The sequence below is a fragment of the Anopheles stephensi genome, chromosome 2 (genome assembly GCF_013141755.1).
Source record: "Anopheles stephensi strain Indian chromosome 2, UCI_ANSTEP_V1.0, whole genome shotgun sequence".
NCBI lineage: Eukaryota > Metazoa > Arthropoda > Insecta > Diptera > Culicidae > Anopheles > Anopheles stephensi.
Genome location: NC_050202.1, coordinates 68,789,180 through 68,803,125, shown reverse-complemented (window position 1 = coordinate 68,803,125; position 13,946 = coordinate 68,789,180). Strand labels below are relative to the sequence as shown.

Below are 13,946 nucleotides of genomic sequence, written 5' to 3'. Positions count from 1 at the left end.
GGAGAGGAAAATAAAACATAAAAGAAAATGCTTCCACACGGCACTTTACCATCATCTGTGTGCACTTGGAAATGAAGAAGACATTGCCGTTACGCGTGGGGGTAGAAATATTTTAATTAAATTCACGTTTCCACTTTGGCAATTCGCGTATTGCAAAGAATGCGCTCCACTTTAATGCAACGCCAGTGTTGCATTCCTCAACCCAGATCAACCCAATCTGCCGGCTGCAGTTAAAGTACCCCTTCAAATTGAATCAAGGGACTCATATAAGTGAGTTCTGATCGAATGTGTGACTATGAGTCGAGTCTTTATGTCTAGAAGAGTTTTTGTAGCAAACAAATCTCAAATCCTTTGTCAAAACACACAAAAAAAAAATATATATATATATATATATATATATATATATAAATCAAACCCCATAGACAGTTTTTACGGCCCTTTTCAACGCTTTTCAAGGAACTACTCCCAAAATAGTTAAACAAAGTAAAAGCTATTCTTATTCATATATTATTGTAGCAACAGTTTGCCTTTGCTAAACACGCATTTCACTGAACAGAAAGCACCACATTTGGTAGCCAAAATCATACGCAGCAAGTATCGCAAACAAGGCTCCACGCCGTCGATATTACCAATCAACCACAACACGATAAACAATGGTTCGCAAACGCAACAAACAAGCAAGCAGCCAAATAAGGGAGCAAATCAATATTCCCGTACCAGCACTACTCAAACTGTGTTCCGCAAAGAGCTCACACCGTATCATACGTCTGATTACACTCTTTTTTATTATTTTGTTTTACTCTCCCAATATTTGTAGAGCGTGACTGAATATCAAATGATGCTACATCTGGATGGCGCTGGCCCGTCCCCGTCCACCAAACACGAGGCCCCATGCGCTATGTAAATGTTCAACTTTACGTGAAAAATCAATTTTAATTTATCATCGAGGACAGAAATTATAACGCACCTCTCAATCTACTCCAAGCCCCTGCGGCCCTACGGTCGGTGCGTGGATTTGTGTAACGAAATCAAAACGGTACAGTTTAAGCTTCGACAACCGCGATAACGGCTTTTGATTGCCGCGTCGTTGTTCTACGCATTTAGTTTGTCCGCCTGCTCGCAAACACACACACACACACAATAATTCGATTCCGTACCCTGGGTCCGTGGCCACAGATTCGTAACGACGCGCCTAATATGCTGTTTATGGTCATGATTTACAAGTGATTTTATTACGAGTGTTCCGTTTTGGCTGCCCGAATTGCACTTTGCGCTTACAGTTGTTTGATGATAGTTGTACCCCGGTGTTTGAGTGCATCTCATTTTTCATAGTTCAATATTTCATGGCAAATCTACCTTTGGTTTGTTGCTGCTCAGTTCGCCCAGTAGGAAGAATAAACCACAAAACCAATCGCTCGATGGAACCGTGTGTTTGAGTGGTGGGCATCTCGAAAAGCTTCTTGTATCATACCGCAAAGCCATTTTTATTGATTGCATCGTACAGGAAATTATACGTTTCAATGATAGCCATTGTTCAGAGCGATCATTTTACCATTGATTCAAGTAAAAATATTCACTTTAAATACGTTATACTTACCCTCCACTTATATGCAAATGTAAAAATAAGTGGTTGGAAATGTATCTTCACTCCATGTACATGGCTTGGTTTCATCTCGATTGAGGCATACAACCCTGGTTTTTTCCTTGTTAACAATCTACAAAGAAGAGAAAGTTTATTCTATGACATCAGTCGTACAAGCTCAAGCATTACAGTAGCGTCTTCAATGTCCTTTGATACCCACGAAAATCCCTTTAAGGAATATTTATTTCTTGTGCATATAAAGTCACAAACAGTGGAGTACCTCTAACTTTTAAATAGCTCCTTTCATTAAGATAATTGTATCTATCTATGAGTCACATAACATGCAATACATATTCAAACAATCCGCTCTTGAATGGGGCCAAGCGTCTACTGTAAAGGGACTGTAATTGGAGAGCTTGCAATCACAACGAGTCTGTCATTAATTCAATTAAATCAAATGATCTCTGATTACTTCCAAGAACTTACGGTGAAACCCAATCCAAGGATGTGGTAGTGGTTGTAACAGCTGTACTAAATCTCGTCCATGTAACAGCATGTCAGTTAAACTAGGGTGCCTTATTATGATGCTCCTATCCAAAAAGTGAATAATTACGAAGAGTTCTTGCAGGCTGCAAAAAAAGGCCAGAGTTTGGTAAGTTTGTTCTTTCTTTCTTTTGTTATTTTTTTGTGTTGTTTGTTTGAATGATGTTGTTATTTTCAAAATAAAGCAACAAAGCTAACTGAATTATTTGTCACACGAAAAAACAAATTTTAATCAATTTTCTCAACATAAAAAAGCATCATTCTTGGCAAATTGCTATCCAAATATGATCACAGCATAATGCATCCGAAACTTTCAAATAACGTTACAAGCCTTACTGCAAAGCTGTCAGGCCCGATCCAGCTGCCACGGTCCGCTAATCGGTTGTACGGCAGCCAACCCTCCGAACGGCCCGAGCAAACTGCGTGGAAATGGGAATTCTCACTGTTTCCCGCCATTTCCACACCATCCGGTACCGGTGACTCAATTAAATACTCATTACACGAGGGCCAGATGCTAGCCATTAATTTTCGCTACACTTTATTTACAAAAGTTTGCCTCGACCGCCACTGCTTCCGGGTCCGCCGAGACTGTCACCGAAAACAATTCACACTTTCATCCGTCATCCAGCATCCGCCATGGTGGCCGTGGGGCGTCAGCTGGTGACACTTTTTAATCCGCACCAGCGTGTGACTGACCGGGGGAAGTAGGACGGCCATTTTCCAAATAAAATAAAACCATTCACGCCTAACTGCGCCTAGAAACAGTCACTTTGAATGATGATCTTAGACGCACCGTTACAGTCAGTTCCGTTCACTAGAGCTGGGTACGCTAGAACACCGGAATTCTCGGAGGAGGGAAAGTCTCGGCTGAATAGTAGCGCCTACTAAAGCCACCTTATAGGCGACCTCATTTCTGCCAGTTCCGGTAGCAGGCGGAAGTAACGTCCGGTTTGGAATATTTACCCGTCAAGCGTCACCACATCGCGCCATTCGAAGGTAATTGTGCATTAGATTTCAAGCTGGAGTTAAACGCAGGAGCATATGAGGTGAACATCGAAACACAAAAAAACCCTCACCTTACAAGCGGTCCCCAAAGCCTTAGCAGTCAACCGTGCCAACCGAATCATTTCCGGTACTGGTGGCCCGTCGCCTGCCCATTGGTAAACACATCGCCTGCCGGAAGTCATTTTGCCCGTATTATGTAACACTATCATGGTGGCTGCATTCATTTCCGCCATGCACGGATCGAGTGTGCTCAGCCTTCGTCCCCATTCCGCTCCCTACGGTGGCTTCAGATCGACACTGCTCGTACGGGGAGAACCAGCGCCATCCGTTTCCGCCGGTCGCATATTTCTTGTAATCTTGCCATCAAGAACTAAGTTCGCTTTCTTTTTTGCTGTGGGACATTTCTTCCGACCAATGCTTTCCCGCCGACAATAAATTAACTGACGGTGACGCGTGCTCGTGGAACGGGAGTCCCGTTTACGTCGTTGTCGTTGCTAGTTCCGGGAAATTCCGGGAACACTACACGCCCGTCCCTTCAATGCCGGGAGTGTAACGGCGACAGGACACGAATACTCGTGGCAGAAGAAGCTCGAAACAGTCCAGCAGTGCAAGCTCGCGAACCCGCCAGTGCTTGTAGCGTATTTCAGAGCTACAACAACAACAAAAAACGTGGCAAGTAAAGTCTCTTTTCGCAGAAACGCTTGTGTATGCCAACGTCATCGCAACCAACTAAAAAAAAAAGTCTTATCCTCCGCCTTGGGCTAATCCAGGCCGTGCCCGTACAAGCGTCAAGAGTGGCACACGTTCAACGTTCCATTAAACTCCTTTCTGGTGGCACTTTTTCACCAAAGAGACAAACTTTGAGTGATGAGCGAAGGCTACCGTGAGATGAATCTCTACGGTGAAATGAGAAAACACTCACCGTGAACGTCGCGACCCACAGATTTGGTTGTCTCACGGCCACAGCCCAGTGCCTGTTGAGAAAAGCTTCCCAATTCGTACTGTCATCCGTTCGGGAATGCTTCGGTGGAAAGTATGGGCGATCATGCGCTCTGGATCGAGTTCGAGAGTCTGCCAGGATGGAAAGCGGAAAAAACAGACGCTCTCTCTCTCTCTCTCTCTCACGCTGAGCGGCTTAGCTCAGCATCCGCGCGTAACTGGGCATGGTGCTAGTATTCGGTGCTGAAAGAGCAAGGAAAATAGAGATTCAACCACACAGAAAATGCTCAACACGCGAATATCCCAAGCGCGGTAGGCCCAAGCGCCCTGTGTGTTTGCAGGGTGTGGAGCCGTTTTTGGCAATGCTTTTCGCTCTCCCCCGAAGCCACAACGACACGCAACCGACGCCCGACTGGTGCGCCTCTAGCGGGCGACTCGGAGAGCAAAACGTCAATCGCCGAACGAAGAAAACGTCTGCGGACGTGTGTGCTTCCCGTGTTCTGGCCAATTTTACCACCGAATTGACGTCTATCTACACCAGGGCAAGCTAGCCACCGTTTTCCGGCGCGATAGTGCTACGATAATTTCGCGCCCACAACTCATTTGCAAGTGCGTGCGTGCCTTACGGAACGGCGGCTCGGAACATTTGCAACCACAGCATCCCGAGCATCCAACGCTAAACATTGCCTCGCAACGAGGAGCTGTATTTGTTTCAGCTGTCAAAAAGGACGAACAGTGCGTGCGAGTGTTTGTGTGTGAGCAACGTGTGTACGTTTGTGTGCGTGTATGTGTGCACGATTACAGCGCGCGTCGTGCAAGCTGACAGATGAACCGACAGCAAAGCATCGTCCATTTAGAAAGAATCTTGTGATTCTTCTCCGCCAAGGATGCCAGTGCTGACCTGCCGGTGTTCGTATGTGCTTGATGAAACGGTGCGTCGTTGTGTCGGCTAGTGGCTAGTGGACCGATGCCATGTTTCGCCGGGTGTTCGCTACCCCGTTGGTGGACTGGTAGGCCCTACTAATCCACCCATTGACGGACGCGTGAGTGTAAGAGAGCTTTGCACAATTCCACCCCGATTGACAGACAATCAGTGTTCTGCCGATATTAACTCGCAGAAAGAAGATCCGTACACGGGGCTCGTAAGCCGGCGGTGCTGCACAGACACGGACAATTACGCGATGGGACGCATTCCTTGCTTTAGGCGCACGCTGGCGGACCGGTGGATGACGATCGGAATAGTTTTGCTGTGCATGGTCATCGGTAGTGTGTGGGCCAATCCAGATGCCAAGCGGCTGTACGATGATCTGCTGAGCAATTACAATCGACTGATAAGACCTGTCAGCAACAACACCGACACGGTGCTGGTTAAGCTAGGATTACGATTGTCACAGCTGATCGATCTGGTAAGTAATTCACATCGCGCAACTAATTCCCCTATAATACTGGTGACATATTCAGTTGTCGTCAGTTAGAAACTTTGCGGCGAGAATGCCATAAACGCACCTTTCAACTTGGTAAATCCACACGCGTGTTATAACTGAGATTGGAAAGTGTATAAAGCTTCAATATTTCTTCATCGTCTTGCCTAGGGGCCTGCGAGATCATGCTTGTAAGTTAATGGCTTTCTAGACTAAATGGTACCAAGTAGTTGGATAGTAAGTTCTCTCTAAGGGAGAACGATCCGGAATTTCCATTGCAGCATGCTATTATCACCTCTCCGAAGAGCTCTGCTACTAAAATGTTAATATTACTCAAATTGGTTTGATAGCCTTTGCATTACTCTTCCTATCATTACAACTAAACAAATAATATACTTTGAGTGGAATTTAGATCTTTATTTGCTGAGAGAACGAGGCGGATACGGAGCCGGCCTGACTGGGTTTCGAATCCCGACCAGATTGTCTCTCCGTACGCAGGACTACATTACGCCATAGAAGCCATGTATGACCGGCCCAGACATCGGCAGGTTTATGGGCGAAAAAAAGCAAAGCTCTCCGTTCAAATTCTGATTAGCCTTGCGCATGTTACAATTTATTGTGTTCGACGAATATTTTTATTTGAACATGGAAACGTATTAAAATGACTACTTATCTGCTCACGAAGATTTTTGCGCCGCAACACCAGCGTCGGTGTTAAGCCTCCAAGCTAGCAGTCCAATGTTTTTTGGTTACATTTTTAGGCTCAATACCAGACAAGTTTTTCCAACTTGGGATCAAATTTTTAACCTATTTTCATAATATCATTCACAATTCCCGTATCTTGGTAAAGATCTTGATCATTAGTTTTTTGAAGAAAAACTGATCCAACTCAATTATACCAAAACTGAAACATTATACGTAATTTTTGCCACTCATTTTCTTCACTTCTTACTTCACACATAAACTTCTACCCGGGGTTTTTTTTTTTAATGGGAGCTTTCGGAGACTCCTTAAAACTACACTACGCTTCGCTAAAATCACCATCAGCATGCACACATTATACATGCAAATTCGATGCATGACGGGCCCAGCGGTACACTATGTGCGGATATGTCTCGTGCAGCAAGAACCACATAGCCGGTCCACATTCATCATCATCCGATGCAGCAGTCTTATCCGACCGACCGATTCGGAAATGAAACTGATGCTCTGATTTGCATCATCCGGGCGGTGTTTGGGAAACGCGGGTGCGATTTATCTGTTTCCTTTTTTGCCCTCTTTTTCGGTTCACTACATCTTACTTGTTTGCCAGCCATGTGCAAAACATACGACATGGTTTGGAGGGGGGGGGGGGGGGGGGTTTGCAGGAAGGGATCTCCATTGAGGGAGAAAATCTCAAATTTAATTTAAATCAACCATCCTCCGGCAGCGCTTATCCCTGCGACGAGTGTCTCGAGCACGGTTTTTAACTAAAGATAATATCGCCCCGCTCATACTGCCGAGTGTCCCAAGTGATCTACCGGTTGCTTCTGATGGGCTCACGATTGCATCGGGTTCTGCATTCGGCTTATGCTGATCTGAGCACCAGTCTGCTCGGAGGATGCTGCCGTACCGAACCCACTCGATCCTGCTGCTGCTGTTTTTCAGCATCCAGTTCAATCTTTCGCCGCCACAGATTTGTGGAGGCTTCTGCTGGAAGAAGGTTCCTAACGGCGACGGAACTTTGCTGCAGAACCGCTGATGCATAAGTAAATTCTTGTTGCCCGATTACCGCCCACGACCACGTTTTCCTCCGACCGGCGCCCACCAGCGCCTGCAGCACCAGCAGGACTGGAAATCACCGCCCCATTATGCATGCATACACTCGAACGAGCGAGAGAGCGAGAGTGTGGGTACGTGGGATCATGGTACACGGTTTGAAATAACGAGCAGTGAAAATAACTGCATCTACGGGCAAAGAGACTTTTCTAATGCTAAAGTGCTCTCTGCCGGGGCACACCATGATGGGATAAACAGATATGCCGGGAAATGAAATTCTACCCGCACGGGCACACACACACACACACCACTGAAAGGCGCTAGAAAAATGGATGGATCTGGTAATACGAGCGGTGCATCACTACACCGTATCCACCGTGCACCCGGTTCGCTGAGGCTGCGCTATCTTTTACAATCAAATTGAGGAAATATAATTTCAACCGTCACTACTAGATAGCCAGCGCATTCCGGCACCGGCGTACGGTGCCACATCATGGCTTGTACGGTGTTGTATTTTCTTTTCCTCGAATTGCTTTTTCAAAGCGGATCAAATTTACTGTCTTTCGTGGTAGCTGCAATGGTGTGGTTTCCAGCAGAATACCAGGATCCGTGTCAGTGCACCACAAAACCGAGGAAGCATCGCGGTCAAGCGATGGGACAAAGTGGATCAATTGCAGTAGCGTTGACGTTTATTTCATTGCAGACGAGCATAATCGATCCATCTCGTACGGGCCCGTGTACGGACGGCGGAACCGGTGAAGCACACCGAGCAAGAAAGGTTAATCTTTCGCACTTGATCTATCTGGTCGAAACATCAAACGATAGTTGCTTCAATTCTCTTACTGTGTGTGCAATCATCATCAGCTATTCTATTTGGCTATAATATAAATCCTTTTCTTCGCTCCTTTCCTTTTCTTTGCAGAACCTGAAGGATCAAATCCTGACGACTAACATTTGGCTCGAGCATGTAAGTATCGGCATCTACCAATCAGGTCTTGGTTTCGATTTTACTTTTGTGTTAGTCCAATGTCATTTTTTTATTTTCTCGAGCTTGAAATTCTTATATAAATGCAATATCTTTTAAAATATAAAATGATACCAATGAAAGCATCCAAAAATTAAAATTAGTCTGGATTTAGTTTTGAATTTTGAAAGAGGAGTAGAGTAGAGGATAAACAGATGCCTAAGCTTCCGATAAATTTTGAAAAAATATTTAAAAAACACTTAGCAACCTCTTTACAATGTAATCAAATTTTGTTCAACACGCGATCTTATATGAATCTTAAAAGAAGAGCAACAATGCAGCTAAAGAACTGCGACTTACCTTAAGTTATATTATAACAATAATATTCAAAACATTGAACTCAACAGACTCCTTTTCCCAAAAAAGTTACGCACAGTAGCAATATTTTCAATAAGTTTAAACACACCGGTAAACCATATTTTCACGTACAACGACCACAACCTCTCAACAACACCCAGTGGCTAATCACGATTCGCTCTGTTGCTACATTAGCTTGATCTCAACCGACCATACTGCTGGCCAAAACCAGAATACCTTCAACGGTTTCAACCTCGAAAAAAACGGGACCCAACAACTGGGCCCAGCTTTTGGAGACGGGTTGACCAGTGCCTTTCTGCCCGTAATCACGTTCATTAAACAAATTAAAAAGGCCTGTGCAAACAACCGTTCGGACCAGAAACCCTTTGCCACATTCGAAGGTTTTATAGACGAAGTGTTTCTTTTGCTGACATCATCCATTCGTATGCATACGGCCCCGGGTTACCAACTACACACTTTATCATCCTTGCTGCACGCAATTGTGAAGCCGGCAGGACCACTAAGGGACACCTATTAAAGTTCGGACCGACGGGTCCAGAAACAGGGGAAAAAAACAAAACAGAAAGACCACCAGAATCCAACAGATTACGCCCAGGAAGCCGCAGAAGCACGATAACGTGCGTAAAGCGAGCAAACAAGAGCCGCGGTACGCACAGTGCACAGTGCTGTAAAATTTGCACGGTGACAGCAAAAAGACATAGGCACGAAATTTCTCCCGTACGTACGAGTTTTTGCCATTGTCCATTGCTCGCCCTTTTTTGGCTGATCAAAATGCGTTCCGAGTGTCAGAAACATGTCGACATCCATTAACCAAACAGCGTGCGGAAGGTTTGCCAGGTTCAGGAAAGGTTGTCCAAACACCGGGAGTAGATGCCGAAAAAAATCTTCCATCACATGAAATGTTCGCACCAGTTCAGGTTCATCTGCCACATTCACACCAACACACACAAAGAGGTACAAATTTTCCAGATATACACTTAACAAGCAAGCCAGATCACTACCGGTTGATCGTTTCAGTTGCATCCGTCAACGTCTGTTGCTGCTGATTCATCTGTTGCAGGTGTTACGGCAACACTCAACTTGGAAAGCTACTACTGCTACCGATGACCACCTACTCAAAAATACATCTAACGAACATTGCTTCTACTTACAACAAGCTTTCCAGAATTTCTTTTTTGCGTTTGAAGTGATAATGGTTGGATTTATACTATTTTTTTACATTGCTACTTTACGTAAAATTGTTTATTTTTATGAGTTTACTCATCCTCTTATAACTTCGAAATTAGATTCTCTCATAATTTTCAAGCTTAATTCTGTTTTTTAAAGAGTTTAAACACAACTTCATTCGAATGATATTAATTTAAGTAAAGCAATATATAATATTAAATAAAGGAGGCCTCTCATCCACCCTTGTCTTTCTTCATTGGAATTCTTCTCCCATTAGGAATGGCAAGATCACAAATTCAAATGGGATCCTGCTGAGTACGGTGGCGTCACCGAGCTGTACGTGCCTTCCGAACACATCTGGCTGCCGGATATTGTGCTTTACAACAAGTGAGTACCGCTAAAGTTTTCCAAAGTAATTTAAATTGATTCATTGTACAATTGAACATTCTTCTAAATTTGAATATCGGTCGAATAATATTTTTGTTGCTCTTCATGTAACATTGTAAGATTGTCAGCATACATTTCTCGCAACTAAGTCCTTAGATTGCACCTGATAAAAATGTATAAATTTATCATTATTCCATAATTTTTTGTACTTCTTATATCTACTTATAAAATGCTCAAGATGCTGTGAGTCTGGAGCAGGAATTTTTAAAGTAGAATAATCCTACTCGGAAAGGAAGCATATCAGGTGATAAATTTCAACAAAGTCATGTACCAAGTACGGTATCCTTGCACTCTGTACCTAGACGAAAACAGAAAGTACAGACACTTGTTTTGTTCACTTTTTTGTTAATCTAGTGAAGAATCAAGTAAAGAATCGTTCTGACTCCTAACAGCTTGTTAATGTTAGTATTATTAATTAACATTACGGCAAACTCTTTACACCTAAAAATAGCCCCAGTTTTTGCGTGACAGTATCGTGTCAGCTGACGGCAATGAATATTGCAGTGAGTTTTTTCTTCCATCCTCTGCTTTTCACACGCCCCCTGTTTTTCTCCTCCTATTACCGAACCCGAGCCTCCAGAGAGCGAGAGAAAATGACGTAGGCGTATGCTAATAACGCACTGTCATGCCGAACCCAACATGTTGCGCCATGCTGTAACGTGGCACTGCTGCCTGTCAAAATAGCCGCCTGCAAGGATGATGAGTATCATCTGTGATAAACATTCATCAAGCATGCGGATAATGATACGAATACCGGGCCTTTTGCTAGGGGGCGGCACACCTAAATCGCCCATGTAGTCACGTTTAATGATGCTCATCTATCGGACCAGTTTGGTCAAATGGCTTTGCATTATTTTGTTGAAATCATGGCAAAGTCGTGTTCGTGGGTTCATCAAATAGAATTGACTTACGGTGCCCATGCGAAATGTGTTACACTAATGAGGCCCATGTTTTGGTTGTGGTTCCTTGCAGCAACCCATTAGAAGTAATGGATTGTTATAGCTGATTAAGAGTGTGCGATTTTCGGTGATTTGATTAAAAAACTCTGTAGATGTTGGAAAAATCATTAAACATTCTCTGAAACATCATCTGCAAATTATGAATAACCTAAAATAAAACGAAAGTTAACCAAATTATAATCACCTCCAATTACCATTGATTTCTGTTTGAATTCTGCCGAAACGTTTCGATTCATGGAACATACGTATTCATTCGTCTTGTCTGATGTTGTCTACTTCGTTAGCACGAAACTTTGTACTTATAAAGCGCCAAAAGTTTTTACGCCATTTTGTTCATCCTGATTGGTCCCGGTAGCAGCAAATCGACCCCGAGACCTTATGTAAATGAGCGGTCCTAAATTCAATTATGCGCCCAAACCAAAACATCACAAAAAGGGGGCGAAGTGTGTTTAATGCGGAGAAAATGTTTACGGCAAACGTTGTCCTTCGGGGGCGTTCGATAGAACCTGGAATGGAAAACACACACGAACACACATATTTTCCCTATCCGCAGCCTGATGGCTGATGCTGGCATAAACGAAACGCGTAGTGAAGTAAATTTGACAGTCAAAGTCAAAACTAAATAAAACAGTCAACTTTTTGCGTAATAAATCAACTGTGCACAAAAGTCAACAACGCACCCTCTCCCAGCTTCCCGATGAACTTGTCAGCTTGATCTGTGTTTGTGGTGTGTGAGGACGTAGTGTGTGTGTTTTTCTGTTTGCCCTTTTATTTTTTTTCATTCAACTTTTATGCGACTGCTGCACGAACTTTTCAGAAGGTTTACGTGTACTTTTTTTTGCACTATTCAATCCTCATCCAGTGTTTTTTTTTATGCTGCAATCGCTGTATGAAAGGATAAAATTCAATTGTAAAACAACCAAGAGAGAGAGAGAGATTCCTTCTTTTTTTCTATAATGATTCTCCATTATAACCATCCCTCTTGCTAGTAGTTTTACTACGCTTGTCTGTTTGCATATCATTAATGTTTGCTTTAGCCCGATTGCATCGTTCTCATTCGCACAATTTCACAAAATCCTTCCTCCTTCCAGGTGTAATTTACCACCATTATCCTTATAGAACGTTTGACTCTTTGAATTCCACCAAATCATTCTATGAGGTAAAACAACATAAAAATATGAAAGAAAACCGAATACCTTTGCACTTTTCTGAATAAAAATATTAATAAAAAGCGCTGGCCAAACAAAAGCTTCTGCATCTACATTAGAGCCATGCCCGGTTGCGATAAGCCACGCAAAATATTTCACCGAATGTCCGGGCGAGTTCGGACAGAATCTTAAAAATCGTAATGTACAGTCTTCCGACCGTAGTTATGATGTGCTAATATGAGGTGCACACGGCTTTCTGAAAGCTTTTCGTGCGAGGGAAGTTAATTAAAATACACAACTTCGTCCGTAAACGACGGTGAAAAGTCCCTTTGCTGCCGTTCGGTCCGTTTTATTTATTTTCCTTTCCTTACCCGACGACGGTGAGCGAATCGGACCGCGTCGGTCTGCCTTATCTAGATCATACCTTTACCCTCGGTAAATTATAATTAACACTTTGCCGTTTGACCTGTCGCTGGGAAATCGCGGCTGTTACGGTATACACACTATTATCATGCTTTCTTAACACAAGGCAAAAACTTTGAGTGCGTACATTTCAATAACAATCAGTTTTACAAAACTGTTGTATATAGATTCTTGAAAGGTGTAAAACATCATTCTCGATGAGTGATTTGCTCGGTAGCTTCTGTAAATAAGCCTTAGAATATCAGGTTTTATAATTTATCATAACTAGCACGTGAGAATACAGTAGCTACATAAATCACTCGTGAAATATGGGTAAATCTCAAACAAACACAGTCCACAATGTCTTATTAAGTTCTGCGATACTAAATTAATTTAAAAGCCATAGGTTAGGAACGGTCCGGTGGCCGAGGCGATAACGGCGCCGGTCTTCACACGGCAGGACCGGGGTTCATATCCCATCCAGACCTCTTCCCCGGACGCAGGGCTGACTACTTTGCTACGGGTAAAATTATGTCACAGAAAGCCAAAAATGGCAGGCCGAAACCTCTCGAGGTTGTAGTGCGAAAGACGAAGAAGAAGATGAAGGTTAAGAACCTCAAAACTCTAGATTGTTGCACTTAAATTAGCGTTGGAAGACTTCATGTATCACAATAATTAGAAAACATACTTATCGTTTAGCCTATTTTACACACCCGCTCATACGTTAATAAATAAAATTCTCATGGAGTGCAATTTATATGACTATAAACAACAGCTAAAGTACAAGATGCGTATGGCTCAGAAGTTCACAACTGATTAGCGCCAACAAGTCCTTATAGCAGTCGGAATCTATCACAAACTACCAACCAGCGTGTTGCTAAGCACGACAACTTTAACAAGTTTAACTAACCGAGACGGAAGGGGTGGAATGCTCGGGACGTGTGTGAGGTTAGGGCAGCTGGATGGTTTGGCGTTGGCTTGTTAGGTTGCATATTGGTCTAGCATTTGCTGCCGTTTGCTGCAACCTTCCCAGCTTTCCATTTCGTCCGGGAGGTCCCTTTGGATCATCGAACCATGAGCAATGTGGTCGTCCGTCCCACCATACTGACTAATCCAGATTCACACATACACACAAACACACACACACTTATATATAGAGCCACCCACCATCCACATCCACGGCCTGGTTCCGGTGACTCGCACTGCAAGCATTAAGTTAATTGCGGGAAAAAG

The 13,946-nt window shown here is 43.5% G+C and overlaps 1 protein-coding gene across 1 annotated transcript in view; it reads left to right on the top strand.

The window, feature by feature from the left end:
* The first annotated feature begins 4,309 nt into the window (after positions 1-4,309).
* The window catches only part of LOC118504507 (acetylcholine receptor subunit alpha-like 2), a 38,011-nt gene continuing 28,374 nt past the window's right edge, over positions 4,310-13,946 (top strand). The window contains exons 1-3 of the mRNA XM_036039037.1: positions 4,310-5,475; positions 8,171-8,215; positions 10,035-10,144. Coding sequence (XP_035894930.1) covers positions 5,251-5,475; positions 8,171-8,215; positions 10,035-10,144 — 380 coding nt within the window. The 5' untranslated portion in view covers positions 4,310-5,250. The remainder of the gene's footprint in view (positions 5,476-8,170; positions 8,216-10,034; positions 10,145-13,946) is intronic.